The sequence below is a fragment of the Carcharhinus amblyrhynchos genome, unplaced genomic scaffold (genome assembly GCF_965287045.1).
Source record: "Carcharhinus amblyrhynchos unplaced genomic scaffold, sCarAmb.v2.hapA scaffold_760, whole genome shotgun sequence".
Classification (NCBI taxonomy): domain Eukaryota; kingdom Metazoa; phylum Chordata; class Chondrichthyes; order Carcharhiniformes; family Carcharhinidae; genus Carcharhinus; species Carcharhinus amblyrhynchos.
Genome location: NW_027650500.1, coordinates 1 through 18,076, shown reverse-complemented (window position 1 = coordinate 18,076; position 18,076 = coordinate 1). Strand labels below are relative to the sequence as shown.

General features: G+C 45.2%; 1 protein-coding gene across 1 annotated transcript; it reads left to right on the top strand.

The window, feature by feature from the left end:
- The first annotated feature begins 11,617 nt into the window (after window positions 1–11,617).
- On the top strand, window positions 11,618–14,229 carry LOC145340073 (ferritin, middle subunit-like). Its single transcript, XM_080184495.1, has 4 exons — window positions 11,618–11,719; window positions 13,335–13,481; window positions 13,634–13,759; window positions 14,083–14,229. The coding sequence occupies exons 1-4, from the start codon at window positions 11,618–11,620 to the stop codon at window positions 14,227–14,229; spliced, it is 522 nt and encodes a 173-aa protein (XP_080040621.1).
- The last annotated feature ends 3,847 nt before the right edge of the window (window positions 14,230–18,076 follow it).

Sequence of the window (18,076 nt, the reverse complement as noted above, 5' to 3'; positions counted from 1 at the left end):
GTGAAATTAATTTCCAATTCCAATACCCAATTTATTACTAATGTCTTATTGAGTTGTATTCTTCCATTCTGTTCAGTCACATTCTCAGTTTTGATTGGTTAGTACATTTTGCTTCTGAATTCCATGTTCCTGGTGTAAAAGGTGAAGGACAGTGATCCCAGCGCTGATCCTTGTGGAAAACCACATCCTACCATCCAGCAATCAGACAAACTCCCTTTAACTGGTACTTCCTGTGTTTGCTCTTTACAGCCAGTTTATTGTCCATTCTTCTGTTTGTCCTCTGACTCCGTTTTAACTTCCTGAAGCATCACAAAGTGTCTGACATCCATCATATTAATCTCCTCTTTTTATTCTGATAATTGCTAAAATATCTCAATGGAGTCTGTCAAGAATGATCTGAATTTCGGAATGTGTCCTGACTGTTCTTTATCACACCCCATTTCACTCTGTTGCAGTCAGTTCATGTATTTTCCTTCATGCGGTTGGGATTGTGACTGGACGATGGTTCTTCGGATTCTTTTATTTATATTCTGTTTAAGCACAAGAGCAACATAAGCCTTCTGTTGTTTTCCAGTCCAGTGGTAACTATTGATGATCAGATGGTGAAGAAGGCAGACATGATCGTTTATTAGCCGAGGTTTAGGAGGTGGGAGCAGGAAACTGTGTACAATGCTTGTTTGGCCTCAGCTAAGGAACTGTGAGGAGTTGTGGTGGCCTCACTAGGAGGAGGCTGTGATTGTTCTGGGAGAAACACAAAGGACATTGACCAGGATCTTACACAGTGTTTCAGCAGTGAGGACAGGCTGGATAGGCTGGCGCTGATTTCCATAGAACAGTGAAGGTAGAGATTGGACATCATTGAGGTGTACAGAATTGAGAGAGACATTTAGATAGGATTGTTAAGAAGAAACTATTCCCCGTTAGCAGAGCGGTCAATATACACGGTATGTAGATTACAGTCAGCAGCAGGAAGGGGAGAGAATTTCTGAGGGAAAAAAAATGATTCTGGGTTATTTCAGAAATCCTGCTGGTCGTCCTGCACAGCAAGAACCAACAAGTGCCCTGCAATGTCTTAGTAACCCGACAGAAAGCAAAAACACAGATGGTAAATGATGAAAGCGTAAAGCTCAACAACACAGTTTCACCGTCAGTTACACTGTCACTGTTTATAAATCCAACCTTCTGGGAGGATGTGAGTGAGGTTCTTTTCCCAAATTCAGCAAAGGATGACCGAGGGATTGATCAAGAAAGTAAAAATAGATCATGAAAGTTGGCGAGTGGGGAACGAAACAAATGTCCGTTAAAAAAAGGTGTCTATCGGCAGGTAGAGAGAAAAAGACTCACAAAAATAGGAACTTTGCAATCAGAAATGGGAGATCCCATAACGGGGAACAAAATAATTGCTGAGGAATTTGCGTTGATCTTCACAAAGTAAAACATGAATAAAAAACCAGAGATTCTGAAAGGAAGTAAGTTTTAATGAAGAGCTGAAGGAAATTTGCATTAGTACAGAAATAGCTTGGGGGGAATTGATGGGAATGAAGGCGGATAAAGCTCCAGGTCCGGATAATCTTCATCCCAGAGCACTTCAGGAATTGGTCCTGGGAATAATAGATCCAGTCGTGATTACTTTCCAAAAGTTTTTTATCTCTGCACTGCTTCCTACAGATTGGAGAGTAGCTAAAGGAACCTCCTGTTCAGACAGAGAGGAAGAGAGAAACCAGGGAACTACAGCCCAGTGAGCCTAACATCGGGGAGGTTTCAAGACCACAGTTTCAAGGATTTCATAACTCAGCATTTGGAAAGCAATGGCATTATCAGACAAAGTCAACATGGATCTCCAAAAAAAAAGGATATCATGATTGGAATATCTTGGAATTGATTGAGGATGGAACCAGTAGTGTTGAACCAGTGGATGTGGTTTATTTATTCTTCCAGAAGGGGGAACTGAATGCATCATCACCAAATTTTCAGATGATACAAAGTTGGGTGGGAGGGTGAGTTGTGAGGAGGATGCAGAGAATATTCAGTGTGATTTGGGTTGGCTGATTGTGTGGTTATACGGATGGCAGTTTAATGTGGATCACTGTGAGGATATCTACTTTGGTAGGAATATTAGGAAGACAATTTATTACTTGAATAGATGTAAATTGAGAGAGGCGGATACTCAGCAAAACTTTGGTCTTCGGTGCACCAATCACTGCCAGTAACCAGGCAGGCACAGCAGTAATGAAACCAAACGGCCTGTTGGCTTTCACAGTGAGAGGATTTCTATATAGGAATAGGGATGGTTTCCTGCAATTGTGTAGAGCATTGATAAGGACACACCTGGAGTTTTTCTGTACAGAGATGTGGTCACTATCTGAGGACAAAGCCCTTGTTGTCTTTCTATTCTGCTGCCTGTGAGTTTGTTCTGATTTAGATAGATAGATGGAGAGGTCTATTAAGTGATATTCAAAGATGGAGAGAGCTTCTCTTTTCCTTTCTAGGCTTTGAAAGGTAGCAGCCCTGCAGTTGAACTGTAGGCAGGCAGTTGTTTGCTTTTATAACTGTGATGACCTATGAATTTACCTGCACCAGGATTGATCTGATCTTGTTAACAGCAACAAATCTATATTTGATAGCTGAGTGTATTCTTTAAACTGATAGGCTGAGTTCAAAAATCAAAACCTGCAAAGCCTGTTACTAAGGTGACATTGCTGCTTGGTCTTTGCTATAAATATTGCAGTCTGTGTACCCTGTCTGCACCTGCATTTTAACCCTTCGAGCATTGACATGATCCCGCTTCAAAGTGACACAAAATCAACTTTTAAAGGGACCACACTTCACAAACTCAGCTTCACAACAACAGACATAAAGCGAGAGCTCCGACAATCACCACCACAGCAAACTGTATTCAAATAGAAACCTCTGCATTTCATTTCACCCTCACATTTATCTCTCTGTGTCAGACACATTTTTTTTATCCCACAATTATATCCGTTTCAAGTTAAAGAAATTTCATTCCAAAAGCATCAAGAATTATTTACAGTCGTGACATTAATGTTTAATCTGACCTCACTGTTGTTAATTTACAGATTCTGATGTAACTTCTGCACAGGAAGATCCAAAGCTCAGAGGCAGTTTCAAAATTCAGTTCAAAGTTTATGATTGTTTTGTGTGTCTGTCTGTTTGCATCTGTCTGCATGTGTGTGTGTGTTTGTGTGTGTGTGTGTGTGTGTGTGTGTGTGTATGTATGTGTGTGTATCTGTGTCTGTGTGTCTTTGTGTTTCTTGCTTTAAAGTACAAACTTCCATCCCACATCATTACATTCAGGGCTATGGGCCAAGTGCTGGCAGATGGGGTTAGGTGGGAGTTCTGACATGTCAGTGCAGACTCGATGGGCTGAAGGACGTCTTCTGCACTGTATTATTCTATACCTCTCATTTCTGGTTCTCTTCATTCTCTCTCACACTTTCCTTCCATCTATTTTTCCAATCAGACACAGACATTGAAATGGAGAAAGAGAGAGATCCACAAAGAGAATCTTCTAAAGCTGAATTCAGACGTTAACCCTGCTGCACCGTGTCCGTCCCCTGTCCCCCCTCAGTCTCTCCAAGCTGCTCAACTCCCTCTGTCACTTTGGGAAGGGGCTGCTGATTCCTTCAGGACTCCCGGCATGTTTCTCCACAAGTCAGACTCCCTGGTAGGGTTTGAGTGGAGCTGCAGTTAGTGACTACACACTGGAGACCCACACATCCTGTCTCTCTTTCTCAGATACTCTCCCTCCATCACCACCTCTGCTTCAACCTTCCAGTCCCCTCGGGCTCCCTCTCTGTTCAAACCCTCCTCTTTCTCCTCCTGCCACTATCACTCTCACTCATTGTAAAGATGGATGTTCTTCCCTCGGTCCAGGTCCCACATCCACCTCCTCTTACTCCATCCCTCCTTCTACCTTCTTCTCTCTGTCCATATCTCGGTTCTGTTCCTTTCTCTGGTGTGCACTGTGTTGAAAGGAGCATTGCAATCATTCTGAACGGCATTGCCAAATCATATTGCTGTGAGGGAATGGGAAGAACCACATTACCTGGAGATCTCCAGTTAGGGGTCAGTGCCCAGCTCCTTGTCTCTGGAGAATAATCTCAGTCAGAGTCACTGAGATTTCTTATTTACAGAAATCAATCAATACAGCAATAAATCCATTGATTATTTTATTAATTATTAACTACTGGGAGGCTCATTTCAAAAAGTCTCCCAGATGAAGGAGACAGCTTGTTTCTAGTTGAAAGAGAGAGGTTTTATCTGAGGGGATATGTATCCAAACTCAGGATTGACAGGGCACTCAGCGGCTGGGTGGAGGATTACACCAGGAGCGAGGCTGCAGAATGAAATGTCTCCACACCCTCACCCCCACCCCCCCCACCGCCTTGTCCTCTCTGGATATGGTCACAGTGCTGTCCTTGGGATCATGCTGTGCTTACAAACCCAACAAAGAAAGCTGGAAAGAGAGATGGAGAGATTCTGGAGGAAAGTGAACAGAAATGGGGAGAGATAGGGAGACCGATAGTGGGTAGAGATAGAGACATATGGGGAGAAACATTAGGAGAGAAAGAGATCTATTGGAGATCGAGAGAGAGATGGGGGAGGGAGCAGATACAATGGGAGTGAAGAATGGAAAGGCCCTGGATGAGAGAGAAATCCTGATAGAGGGAAATAAAGCTGGTCAGAGAGAAGAGTCTAGCAAGATATAGGGAAACAGCGTAGAGAGAGGGAGAGGAGAAATGAAAAAGAGACAGGCAGAATATAATCTGAAAATTAGAAGTGGAAAAAAAACTGCAGCTAAGAGTGAGAATGGGGAGGGAATTGGGAGAGGGGAGATTAAATAGAAAAATCCTGATTTGACATCCAGTTCCACCAGCTGTCCATAGAAATCATAGAAACAGGCGGGTCTGATTATATATTATAGAATCATAGAACCCTACAGTGCAGACAGAGGCCCTTTGGCCCATTGAGTCTGCACCAAACACAATCCCACCCAGGCCCTACCTCCACATCCCTACATATTATATCCACTAATCCCTCCAACCTACACATCCCTGGACACTAAGGGGCAATTTCTTAGCACAGCCAATCAACCTAACCCGAACATCTTTGGCCTGGGAAATTCAAGGGAAGTGTTCAATCTGATCATTGGTGCAGGAAGGGATTGCAGATTTTACTGCCAATCTCTGGTATACCCCATCCAGTTTGAATTCATCCTGTAAAACAGATCAGATGAGAAATCCAATCTCCCTGAAATATTTGAATGATCAGAATTTGCAGATTTTCTCCATCAAAGTGAGAGATGTATAATTCAGAGCTTCCTGTTCCCCAGTCTATAATTAACCAGCAGTGTTATATTGGCTACTTTCCAATCTGTAATGTTAATCTCTAACACAATTCCTCCAACAACACCACTACCCCAGGAACCCCTGTCCATTGGACTGGTGCCGAAATCCTCTCCTTACAGTTGGTTCAGACATGGAGAATGTTTACTCACTCATTTCTCGGCTCTCGTTTCTCTCTGACAGCTAATTTACTGGGAATTGTGATCCTGAGTCGGGGAAAGTGTGGCCTCTCCACCTGTACCACTCGCTACCTGGTAGCCATGGCAGCGGCCGATCTACTGTTCATCATCACTCAACCCATTCTCAAAAATATAAATGTTTATTATTTCCCCCTGAATTTCCTGTGGCTCACCTCTGTGTGTCGTGTTCACACTGTCCTGCAGTGTGCAGCTAGAGACTGTTCAGTCTGGTTCACCGTCACTTTCTCCTTCGATCGATTTGTAGCCATTGGCTGCCAGAAACTGAAAACTAAATATTGCACCGGGAAAACTGTGATTGTGGTTCTGGCAACAACCGGCATCCTACTCTTTGTGAAAAACATCCCCTGGTACTTCGCGTACAAACCTCGGTGGATATTCAACAGTGTCCAGTGGGGCTGTCGGACAAAGGCAAGCTACTGGACTGATCCCGGGTGGATTGGATTTTCCTGGTTGGATCGGATTTTAACACCATTGCTCCCATTTGGTTTAATTCTGTTGATTAACGCTCTGACAGTCAGTCATATTTTAGTGGCCAGTCGAGTCCGGAAAGGACTGAAGGCTCAGAGTCGGGGAGAGATTCACAAAGACCCTGAGATGGAGAGCAGGAGGAAGTCAATGATTTTACTCTTCAGCATATCTGGAGCTTTCATTCTTCTCTGGTCGGTGTCCGTTATATGTTTTATCTATTTGACAGGACTAGTTCACCTCACTCTTTCTGAATATACATTGCAAGAAGTTGGATTTATGCTGCAGGATATAAATTGCTGCACAAACACATTTATTTACGTGGTCACTCAATCCAAATTAAGGGAGCAGATCCGAATTGTAGTAAAATATCCGGTTACGTCAATTTTTCAATTAATGAAGAAACAAAACTGACTGACAGCCAATCATAGAGCAGGATCACTAACTGACTGCCTCAGCCAATCGGAGACTGGATTGCTGAATGACTGCCTCCTCCAATCAGAGACTGGGTTGCTAACTGATGGCCTCCGACAATCAGAGCCTCGACCGACTACTGCCCCAATCGGCCAATCAGAAATGCTGCTCGCTTCCTGACAACCAAGTCCACCAATGACTGGTCTCCACACTTTGCCTCATCAGCTGTCAATCAGAGGCCGGTCATTCTGACTGACAGTCGTGTCAGCGAATCAGGACACCAGCAGCTAATGCCCTACCCCCACAACAAATCAGGGAGCTCAATTTGCTGAGCGGCACGTGCTTCAACCAATCAGGAAGCTGGCGTGTGTGTGTGTGTGTGTGTGTGTGTCTCAGTGTATATTTATGTCAATGTGTGAGTCTGTAATGTGTATATTTCAGTGTGTGTATCTCTATCTGTGTGTGTATATCAGTGTGTATCTGTGTGTGTAGCAGAATGTGTGTCAATGTCTGTGCATACCGTTGTGTATCAGTCTTTGTGTCAATCAGTGTGTATATCAGTGTATCTGGGCGTGTATATCAATGTATCTGGGTGTGTATATCAGTGTATCTGGGTGTGTATATCAGTGTATCTGGGTGTGTATATCAATGAATCTGGGTGTGTATATCAGTGTATCTGGGTGTGTATATCAGTGTATCTGGGTGTGTATATCAGTGTATCTGGGTGTGTATATCAATGTATCTGGGTGTGTATATCAGTGTATCTGGGTGTGTATATCAGTGTATCTGGGTGTGTATATCAATGTATCTGGGTGTGTATAATAATGTATCTGGGTGTGTATAATAATGTATCTGGGTGTGCATATCAGTGTATCTGGGTGTGTATATCAGTGTATCTGGGCGTGCATATCAGTGTATCTGGGCGTGTATATCAGTGTATCTGGGCGTGTATATCAGTGTATCTGGGCGTGTATATCAATGTATCTGGGTGTGTATATCAGTGTATCTGGGTGTGTATATCAGTGTATCTGGGTGTGTATATCAGTGTACATGTTTATATCAGTGTGAGTGTACAGTCATGTGTATATGTATATCAATGTATATCTGTGGGTATATCAGTGTGCATGTGTTTATATCATTGTCTGTGTGTATATCAGTGCATATCTGTGTGTATATATATATGAATGTGCATGTGTCTATCAGTGTGTGTACCTGTTTGTATGTATGTATCTGTGTGTGTGTGTGCGCACATCTGTGTGGCTGTGTATGTGTGTGTGTGTGTGTCTATCAGTGTGTGTATGTGTGTCAGTGTGTGTGTGTGTGTGTGTGTCTGTGTGTGTATCAGTGTGTCTTGCATCAGTCTTGCATCCTATCTATGTCTCGCTGCAACTTCTGACATCCCTCCAGACCATCCACAACACCACCAACCTTCGTGTCATCAGCGAACTTACTAACCCATCCCTCCACTTCCTCATCCAGGTCATTTATGAAAATGACAAACAGCAAGGGTCCCAGAACAGATCCCTGGGGCACTCCACTGGTGACTGACCTCCATGCAGAAAAGGACCCATCCACAACCACACTCTGTCTTCTGCAGGCAAGCCAGTTCTGGATCCACAAGGCCAAAGGACCTTGGATCCCATGCCCTCTCACCTTCTCAAGAAGTCTTGCATGGGGGACCTTATCAAACGCCTTGCTGAAGTCCATGTACACCACGTCTACCGCTCTTCCTTCGTCAATGTGTTCAGTCACATTTTCAAAGAACTCAACTAGGCTCGTAAGGCACGACCTGCCCTTGACAAAGCCGTGCTGACTATTTCTGATCATTCTAAACTTCTCCAAATGCTCATAAATCTTGTCCCTCAGAATCCTCTCCATCAACTTACCAACCACTGAGGTCAGACTCACCGGTCGGTAATTTCCCGGGCTATCTCTGTTCCCTTTCTTGAAAATAGGAACTACATCCGCAATCCTCCAATCTTCCAGAACCTCGCCCGTCTCCATCGACGATGCAAAGATCATCGCCAGGGGCTCTGCAATCACTTCCCTCGCCTCCCACAGTATCCTGGGGTACATCCCATCTGGTCCCGGCAACTTATCTATCTTGATAGAATTTAAAAGTTCCAACACAACCTCTTTCTTAACATCCAAATACTCAATCTTTTCAGTCCACCGCAAACCTCCCAGATCAGCTTCCACCGTGAATACTGAGGCAAAGTACTCATTAAGCACCTCTGCGATTTCTTCTGGTTCCACACAGACTTTTCCCCCTTCAGCTTTTATAGGGCCTATCCCTTCTCTTCCCTGATCTGTATGAATGTTTACTGGTTCATGAGAAAGGCAATATGATTTTGGGAATTTAGAATTCATGGGGACATTGTTCTAAGGACTGATTTTCGGCTGCCCGGATTCTATAGCTTGAGTGTGGGGCTTCCTCGTATCATTCTGCCATTGGATCGTTTGGTTAAATAAAGTCTCATCTTCAAAATCACTACACTGCATTTTGAGTCTTTGTATTTAGTTTAAGTCTACACAGCCTGGAGAGGAAACCCCGATGGGCCTTTTGTACACACTGCGACGCTATCTCCAGAATTCTACCGCCCACGGAATCGGAGTGGGTGGTGGCGGGGGGGGAGGAACAGTAATAACCTCGGGTGGGAATTTCCTCAAGCGCGGCTGTCAAATCCAACCCTGTCACTCTGTGACCACAGGCACACATTGGCAGCAGTGTGCACCGTCTATAAGATGCACTGCAGCAACTTACCAAGGCTCCTTCCACAGAAAGATCTGGATTACTGAACTTTAGAGGTAGTAGCATAGTGATATAAAGTCAGGAGGGAGTTACACTGAGCTCCCTCAACATCAGACCCTACGAAAGCAATGGTGTCATCGAGGCATTGAGGTTTAAGCATGGAAACAGGCCCTGTGGCCCAACTTGTCCATGCTGCCCCTTTTTAACCACTGAGCTAGTCCATATTGCCTGCATTTGGCCCATATCCCTCTATACCCATCTTATCCGACCAGCTGTCTAAGTACTTTTTAGAGACAAAATTGTACCCGTCTCTACTACTGCCTCTGGCAGCTTGTTCCAGACACTCACCACCCTCTGTGTGAAGCAACTGCCCCTCTGGACCCTTTTGTAACTCTCCCCTCTCACCATAAACCTATGCCCTCTAGTTTTAGACCCCCCTACCTTTGGGAAAAGATACTGACTATCTCGCTGATCTGTGCCCCTCATTATTTTATAGATCTCTATAAGATCACCCCTCAGCCTCCTACACTCCAGAGATAAAAGTCCCAGTCTATCCAGCCTCTCCTTATAACTCAATCTATCAAGTCCCGGTAGCATCCTAGTAAATCTTTTCTGCACTCTTTCTAGTTTAATAATATCCGTGTCGGGTCAAACCAGCATGGGCAATAAAAGTTCCAGCCCATTACTATCTCTGTGCTTCCGGAGTCTGTGCAGGACCCGGATTCGGATCCCACCACCACCGATGATGGAATATGAATTCAATCAAAAATATTCAAACTGATGACACTATCAAGGGCAGGAGTCTTAGTAGTGTTGAAGAGCAGAAGGATCTTGGGGTCCGGGTCCACAGGACTCTTAAATCGGCCTCGCAGGTGGAGGATGTGGTCAAGAAGGCGTATGGTGTACTGGCCTTCATTAATCGAGGGATTGAGTTTAGGAGTCGGGAGGTAATGCTGCAACTTTATAAGACCCTTGTCAGGCCTCATTTAGAGTATTGTGCGCAGTTCTGGTCGCCTCACTATAGGAAAGACGTAGAAGCTATTGAAAGGGTTCAGAGGAGATTTACAAGGATGTTGCCTGGACTGGGAGGCATGCCTTATGAAGTTAGGTTGAGGGATCTGGGACTCTTCTCCCTGGAGAGACGAAGGTTGAGAGGCGACCTGATAGAAGTTTATAAAATGTTGAGAGGAACGGATAGGGTGGATTCTCAGAGGCTATTTCCCCGGGTTGAAATGGTCGCTACGAGAGGACACAGATTTAAGGTGCGGGGAGGAAAGTACAGAAGTGATGTTAGTGGTAAGTTTTTCACTCAGAGGGTGGTGAGTGAGTGGAATCGGCTGCCGTCAGTGGTGGTGGAGGCGAACTCGCTGGGGTCTTTTAAAAGACTTCTGGATGAGTACATGGGATTTAATGGGATTGGGGGTTATAGATAGGTGTTGATGTGATCGGCGCAACTCGTGGGCCGAAGGGCCTGTTTGTGCTGTAGTGTTCTATGTTCTATGTTCTATGACTTGAGAGCATTGTGGGAAAAACCCATCTGGTTCACGAATGTCCTTTAGGGAAGGAAATCTGCCGTCCTTACCCAGTCTGGCCTACATGTGACTCAGAATCACAGCAATGTGGTTGGCTGTCACATACCCTGTGAAATGGATGAGCCAATCAGTGCAAGGGCAACTGGGGAAGGGCAATGAATGCCGGCCCAGCCAATCCCACCGATCTTCCACGAATCAATCAAAAAATGATGATGCTAACGTGAGGGTAAAGTAGATGAAAAAGGTCCTTTCCCGACTAAAGCAGGATCTTGTTAATGAACCTGGAAGGCAGTCTATACCCTCGGTGCTGACTGCCCACAGACGGGCACCAGGTATATTGGTGGGTGCCTGCCATACACGCCCTCTGTAGAGGGGACCCAGGGATCCACAAGATTGTGAAAGAGAAGTAGGCAGTCAGAGTGAGTCCACTCCCCCAGGACTCACCCCAACCCCATCAACCTAAGCTGTCCTGGAATGAGAAATTACTGATTCCATCGGGACTGGCAGCTCCGCAGGAAGTTCCTTCCACTTCAACCCAAGAACATGATTGGTCAGTTTCACTTCCCATGAGCTGCAGCTTTGCACTTGTCTGATCCAATCAGAATGTTCCCTGGGCCAAATGATCATCCCATTCCTGATTGGTTCCCTCTAAGGAGCTTGTCGTTCTGATTGGTCACTGGGAATGGTGCGGGATCAGTTGGGATGTGAGTCTGGGGATGTCCTTTTGTTTCTGTTCGGGCCGTTCCCCCTCCTTTTGGGGAGCTGCCCCCTTTTTCTTTGTCCGAACGTAATTTAAGTTTGTTTACTTGTTTGACCCGAAAAAGGTGAGTCTGGGGATTTAAGGTGAGTTGGTCCCACTTTATTAATCTCAGAGTCTAATAGGTGATAATGGCTTCTCAAGTGTGTGAGAACTCCCACAGGGACTGTGAGGATGCTGTGAATAAGCAGATCAGCCTGGAGCTCTATTCCTCCTATGTTTACCTCTCCATGGTGAGACTTTGTGATGATTGGGGTTTAAATTTAAAATAATGGTCTGGTTGTGTTCTGAGCAGGTGCAATATCTTTACCAATGATTTTGGCTTTAAATGATAGTTGTTGGTGATAAATGTTACTGAGGGACAGGATCTTGTTAGCAGACTGCTCCCTGTCTGGAATAACTTGACCTGATTCTGAAGAGTTTCCACCTGAAACAGGCTCCATGAAGTTTCCAACAGAAGATACATCTTTCTTTAAGGCAGAGTTTAAGTGTGCAGTGTGGACTAGGCAGGCCTGAATCTATCCCCTTGGAGGGTTCCTGAGCTGCATGGATCTAATCAAATTATCCCACTTGGATGAAGTAATCTAATTGGGTGACCATGTGAATGTTCTCCTCCCTCTGCCATTTGAAATGGGTAAATCCTGTTGTACTGACCTTTCCCCCAGGCTAAATCATCCCAGCAACAATAAACTGGGTTGAATTGAAATTCTTCTACTTGATTTGTTATTGTCACATTCATACACGATTAAAAGTATTTTGTTCTTTGCTAGACAGATGAAACATACTCTTCATAGAGAAGGCAGGGTGCAGAATGTAGTGTTAGTCATAGCTAGGTTGTAAAGAAAGATCAACTTGATGCAAAGTAAGTCTGACAGCAGCAGGGAAGAAGCTGTTCTTGAATCGGTTGGTATGTGACTCCAGACTTTGATTGCTTTCTCTGGTGGCAGAGAGTGCCTGGGGTTTGTGGTCTTTAATGATGCCGGCTGCTTTGCCAAGGCAGCAGGAAGTGTAGATGGAGTCAATGGATGGGAGGCTGGTTTGTGTGATGGATTGGGCTATGTTCCACAACCCTCTGTAGTTCCTTGCGGTCTTGGGCAGAGCAGGCACCATACCGAGCTGTGACACAACCAGAAAGAATGCTTTCTATGGGGCATCTGTAAAAGTTGGTGAGTTGGAGCTGACATGCCAAATTTCCCCAGTCCTCTGAGAAAGAGGTGTTGGTGGGTTTCTTAACCAGAGTGTTGGTGTGGAGGGTGGAGACCAGATAGCTGGTGATCTGAACACCTAAAAACTTGAAGCTCTTGACCCTTTCTACTTCATCCCCATTGATGTGGACAGAGGCATGTTCTCCTTTATGCTTCAGGAAGTTGATGTGAACAAAACTGTGTGTTATATTCCGATAATCTGTCTCATCATTGTTTGAGATCTGACCCACTACAGTGGTGTCATCAGCAAACTGAAGTAGAATTGGAGGGGAATGTGGCCACAAACCTTGGTGTATAAGGAGTATAGGAAGAGGCTGAGAACACAGCCTTGTGGGGCACTGGTGTTGAGGATGACGATGAGGGAGGTGTTTTTGCCTATCGTTACTGACTCTGGTCTGTGGGTTAGGAAGTTCAGGATCCAGTCACAGAGGGAGATCCTGAGGCCCAGGCCAGAGTTTGGAGGTGAGCAATGATGTGAAATCCCCACGGTGGGGGAGAAGGAAAGGATGTCCCACTGTTGCGTTAAACATGGGCTGATGTTTGAAACTAACTGACTCCATTTGAGTAAGGAAATGACCTGTGGTGCTTGTTCTAAATTCCAAGTGTCCCCTGGATAATCTCCGATCTGACTCTTTACCCACAGTTCTGTTACTTTGACCGGGATGATGTTGCCCTGAGTCACTTTGCTGAGTTCTTCAAGGAGCACTCACATGATGAACAGGAACATGCTGAGAAACTGATGGAATTCCAGAATAAACGCGGGGGCAGAGTCATCCTGGAGGATGTCAAGGTTGGATTTGATGGATACCTAATAATTCCCTTTGATTTTAATAGAATAATGAGTCTGGCTATATCAGTTCCTTTGTAATATTCTAGTTATCATCCCTACTTATTTTAGTCTTGGTTCCATTGTGAATGACATGTCTGCCTTTTCCCTTCCAGAAGGCAGAGCAGGATGAGTGGGGCAATGGTCTGGAGGCGATGCAGAGAGCTCTGCAGATGGAGAAGAATGTGAACCAGAGTCTGCTGGATCTGCACAAACTCTCCTCTGGGAACACTGACCCTCATGTAAGTTGGATGTTGATATTGGGATCTGTCCTTCACCTTGGGGGTTTCTCACATGCAGAGTGTAGATGGCTTCTGATGTAAATAGAAACACTGCAGATCTGGATTACTCAACAGTTCCCAGGACATTGAGAGCTCTCTGTTCCTGAGGCACTCGTTCACTCCCAGTTTAATGGAATTGATTGGTCTCTGGGCATTGAGACAGAATTGCCCCCTTTTTCACCCAGATACAGAACTATCACCCTCCCCAGTGCCAAAGATTCTCATCCAGGAAAGATCATTGCCAATAACATCACTCATTTCTCTGCTGTCTTTCCTGTTTCCAGCTGTCTGACTTCCTGGAGAATCAGTACTTGGATGAACAAGTGAAGATGATCAAGAAGCTTGGTGATCACATCACCAACCTGAAGAGACTGGGAGCCCCTGAGAATGGTATGGGAGAGTACCTGTTTGACAGGCTCACCCTCAACTGACTGGGATTCTGGAATCCTTGTTTCAACTGTGTCTAGAAATAAAATCCAGTATTTATCATGGAACTGTTATCTCTGCATAATTCAGTAATTAACTTTAATTTATTCCTTGGAATATGTCACTGACAAGCCCAGGATTTGTTACATCCCTAATTGTGCTTGAAGTGAGTTTGCTGGACCATTTCAGAGGGAAGTTGTTAACCATCTTGCTGTGGGTTTGGAGTTTCAATGTCAGCCAGACCAGGTAAGGATGACAGATTCTCCCCAGAAAGGAACCAGAATTCTTTCTTTTCTTCATGGACACGGGTGTCGCTGGCTGGCCAGCATTCGTTACCCGTCCCTAGCTGCCTTTGAAGTTGACTAGTGAGCCCCTCAGTTCAGAGGGAGTTGACTCAACCACACTGGCTCTGGAGTCACACATATCCTGGACTGTGTGAGGACAGATTTCCTTCCCTGTTGGACATTAGTGAACGATATGGGTCTTTCCCACAATCGCCAATGGTTTCATGGTCACCAGTACATTCTTTAATTCCAGATGTTTACTGAATGCAAATTCCACCAGTTGCTGTCATGGGATTTAAACCTGGTTCCCAGAACATTAAACATTCTCCCCCTTGCCTGAAGGGGGATGAGAGGCAAATGTTTGAGTGGTGAGTGCATGGCCAGAAGGGGGGCAGTAGAAGCAGATACCCATTAAATGTTCTATTGTATCTTGACAGATACATAGACTGTGTCGAGGCAAGATTCCTTTACCTTAGTAACGTGTCCATGTGTTAACACATGCTTGGTGTCCAAAGGGCCTGTTCCTGAGCTAGACTGGTCTCTGATCGTGATGATGTAACAGGAAAAGTTCTAGAGATTATTTGGAGAATTGGATACAGCCATGGGACACTGCTGGGATTTGGTTAGGATGTAGGGGATGGAGAGGAGGGGCTAATGCATGTGGCACACCCATTGGCAGGAAGGGCCTAGTCCAATCCCCTGGGGATCTGTACAGGGGCTCTCCTAATGCCTATTCCATGAATGAAGTTGGGTGTGACTGGAAATCCCATCAAGAACAGGAAGAGGCTCACCAAACCTGTATCAACACAAGACCTTTTTAATACCTTTTTACACAGTCTGTATCCCACATCACTGCCTAATCATGTATCTGTCAAGATGCCTCTTAAACATTGCTCTTGTATCTGCTTCTACCCCCGCACTGCACCCCCCCCCCAGCAGCTCATTCCAGGTACTTACCATCCTGTGTAGTTTTTTAAAAAAAACTTGCCTCTCATCTTTTTAAACTTCCACTTGTTACCTTCAACCCAAATCCCCTAGTAATAGACTGCAACTATCCATTCTATCCAGGTCTCATTTTTATAAACTTCCATCAGGTCACCACCTTCTGCTCCCCCCCCCCCCCCCCCCACCTGCCCTCAGCCTCTGATGCTCAAGTGAAAACAAACCAAGTTTGTCCAATCTCTCCTGGTAGTGAATCCCCTCCAAACCAGGCAACATCCTGGTAAACTTTTCCTGTCCCCTCTCCAAAGCCTCCATATCCGTCTGACAGTGAGGTGACCAGAAATGTACACAATATTCCAAATGTGTTGAAACTAAAGTCCTGTACAGCTGCAACATGCCAATTTTTATACTCTATGCCCTGACTGATTTAAAAGCAAGCACGCCGTACACTGCCTTCACCACCTTTATCCAGTTGTCACCACTTTCAGAGAACCGTGGACCTGTACGCCCAGATCCCTCTGTACGATACTGCTTCTCAGGGGTCTGCCTGGGAATGGGATCTGAGGAAGGATGTTGTTAGAGTGATTGGGAACAACAGGGCAAGGTGGAATTCAATTTGAGATCACTCATTTTCATCCCAAAAAAAGTTAGTTTGTTAATTGTTGAGGAGTGAGGGAGTTGGGCTCCATAGGAATGAGGAGCTGCAGGATTAAGGATTCATCTACAGAAACTAAAATCTAGTGGGCAGCAACAAAAAGAAGGCAAATAGAATGTTAGTTTTGATCCCCTGAGAGCGGGAATATAAAGGGGAGGATGTGCTGCTCCAGTTGGAAAGGACAGGATCAATCTGAGTTGGAGGGTCAGTCACCAGGGGGGACAACAGGGTTCAAGGTGAGGACCAGAAGGTTTTGGGTGGGGGGGAAGGGAGCGGTTTTACCCAGAGGGTGGTGATGGTCTGGAATGTGCTGCCTGGGAGGGTGGAGGGGGCGGGATGCCTCTCACATCCTTTAAAAAGTACCTGGATGAGCACTTGGCTCATCATCACATTCAGGGCAATGGGCCAAGTGCTGGAAAGTGGGATTAGGTGGGAGTTCAGGAGTTTCTAATGTGTCAGTGCAGACTCGATGGGCTGAAGGGCCTCCTCTACACTGCATGATTCTATAATTCTATGATTAGAGTTCAGTTCCATCTGTGCTACAGATGGAACTGAATGTGGCCAGGTCTAAAACGGTCCAATCACAAGGAGAGTTGGAAAAGAGTCATCTCACATTCCCTTTCGTGAAGAAAAATGAGGGATGCGATAGACAGAGGGGAACCGGTGGATGTGGTGTCTTTAGATTTCCAGAAGGCGTTCGATAAGGTGCCTCACAAGGTTGCTGCAGAAGGTTAGGGTACACGGAGTTGGGGGTAAAGTGTTAGTGTGGATTGGGGATTGGTTATCTAACAGGAGCAGAGTTAGAATCAATGGATGCTTTCCTGGTTGGTGGTTGGTGACTAGTGGAGTGCCGCAGGGATCGGTTCTGGGGCCTCAACTGTTTACCATTTATGTAGATGATCTGGAGGAGGGGGCTGAGTGTAGGGTCTGTACTCATTGGAGTTTAGAAGGCTGAGGGGGGAATCTTATAGAGACTTGCAAGATAATGAAGGGGCTGGATAGGGTAGAGGTAGAAACATTCTTCCCACTTAGAAAGGAAACCATAACTAGAGGGCACAGCCTCAAAATAAGGGGGGGGGGTGCTGTTTAGAACGTAGTTGAGGAGGAACTTCTCTCAAAGGGTGGTGAATCTCTGGAATTCTCTGCCTGTTGAAGTGGTGGAGGCTACTTCGCTGAACATAGTTAAGTCACGGGTAGATAGGTTTCTGATAGACAAGGAGAAGTAAGAGTTATAGGGAGAAAGCAGGAAAGTGGAACTGATCCACATCAGATCAGCCATGATCTTCTTGAATGGCAGGGCAGGCTCGAAGGGCTAGATAGCCGACTCCTGCTCCTATTTCTTATTTTCTGTCTGTGCCTCCCTGTGTCACAATACTCCAAAGGTAGTCTGAGCAGAGCCTTAGAAACCTTCAACAGTACATCCCTGGTTTTAGCAACACAAATTCTTTTAATTTCTAAATGTGGCAAAGGCCTTGAGGTTAACAATAAAACTCAGCTGATAAAGTCATTGATTACAAGTCAATGTCGCAGGTTGGTCTGTCCCGGTTCACCGAACAAGAGATTCAGATCCAGCTTCCAGTCACTTTCTCATCGCTGGGAGTTTAACCGATGATTTATCTTTTGATTTGATTTATTATTGTCACATGTTTTAACAGACAGTGTTGCTTCTTATGCACTAAACAAGCAGAGCATAATGTTGATAGAGAAGGAGAGAGTGTGAAATGTCCTGTTCCAGTCACAGCTCGGGGGTAGCAATGCACTCCGGTGAACTCATACAAGATCGGTTCATTCCAAAGTCTGACGGCAGCTGGGAAGAAGCTGTTCCTGAATCGGGTGGGACAGGAGCTCAGACGTAGAGCAGGAGCCCAGACCAAACTGTGAGACAACCAGAAAGAACGCTTTCTATGCTGCACTCGTCAAAGTTACTGAGAGTCGGAGCGGGGAATTTCCCCAGTCTGTGTGTGAGGGTCT

Coding starts and splice junctions, on each gene's coding strand:
- LOC145340073 (XM_080184495.1), top strand. CDS start 11,618: ATGGCTTCTCAAGTGTGTGAGAACTCCCACAGGGACTGTGAGGATGCT. Junction 11,720..13,334: donor CCTATGTTTACCTCTCCATG/GTGAGACTTTGT, acceptor CTTTACCCACAG/TTCTGTTACTTTGACCGGGA. Junction 13,760..14,082: donor CTGGGAACACTGACCCTCAT/GTAAGTTGGATG, acceptor TCCTGTTTCCAG/CTGTCTGACTTCCTGGAGAA.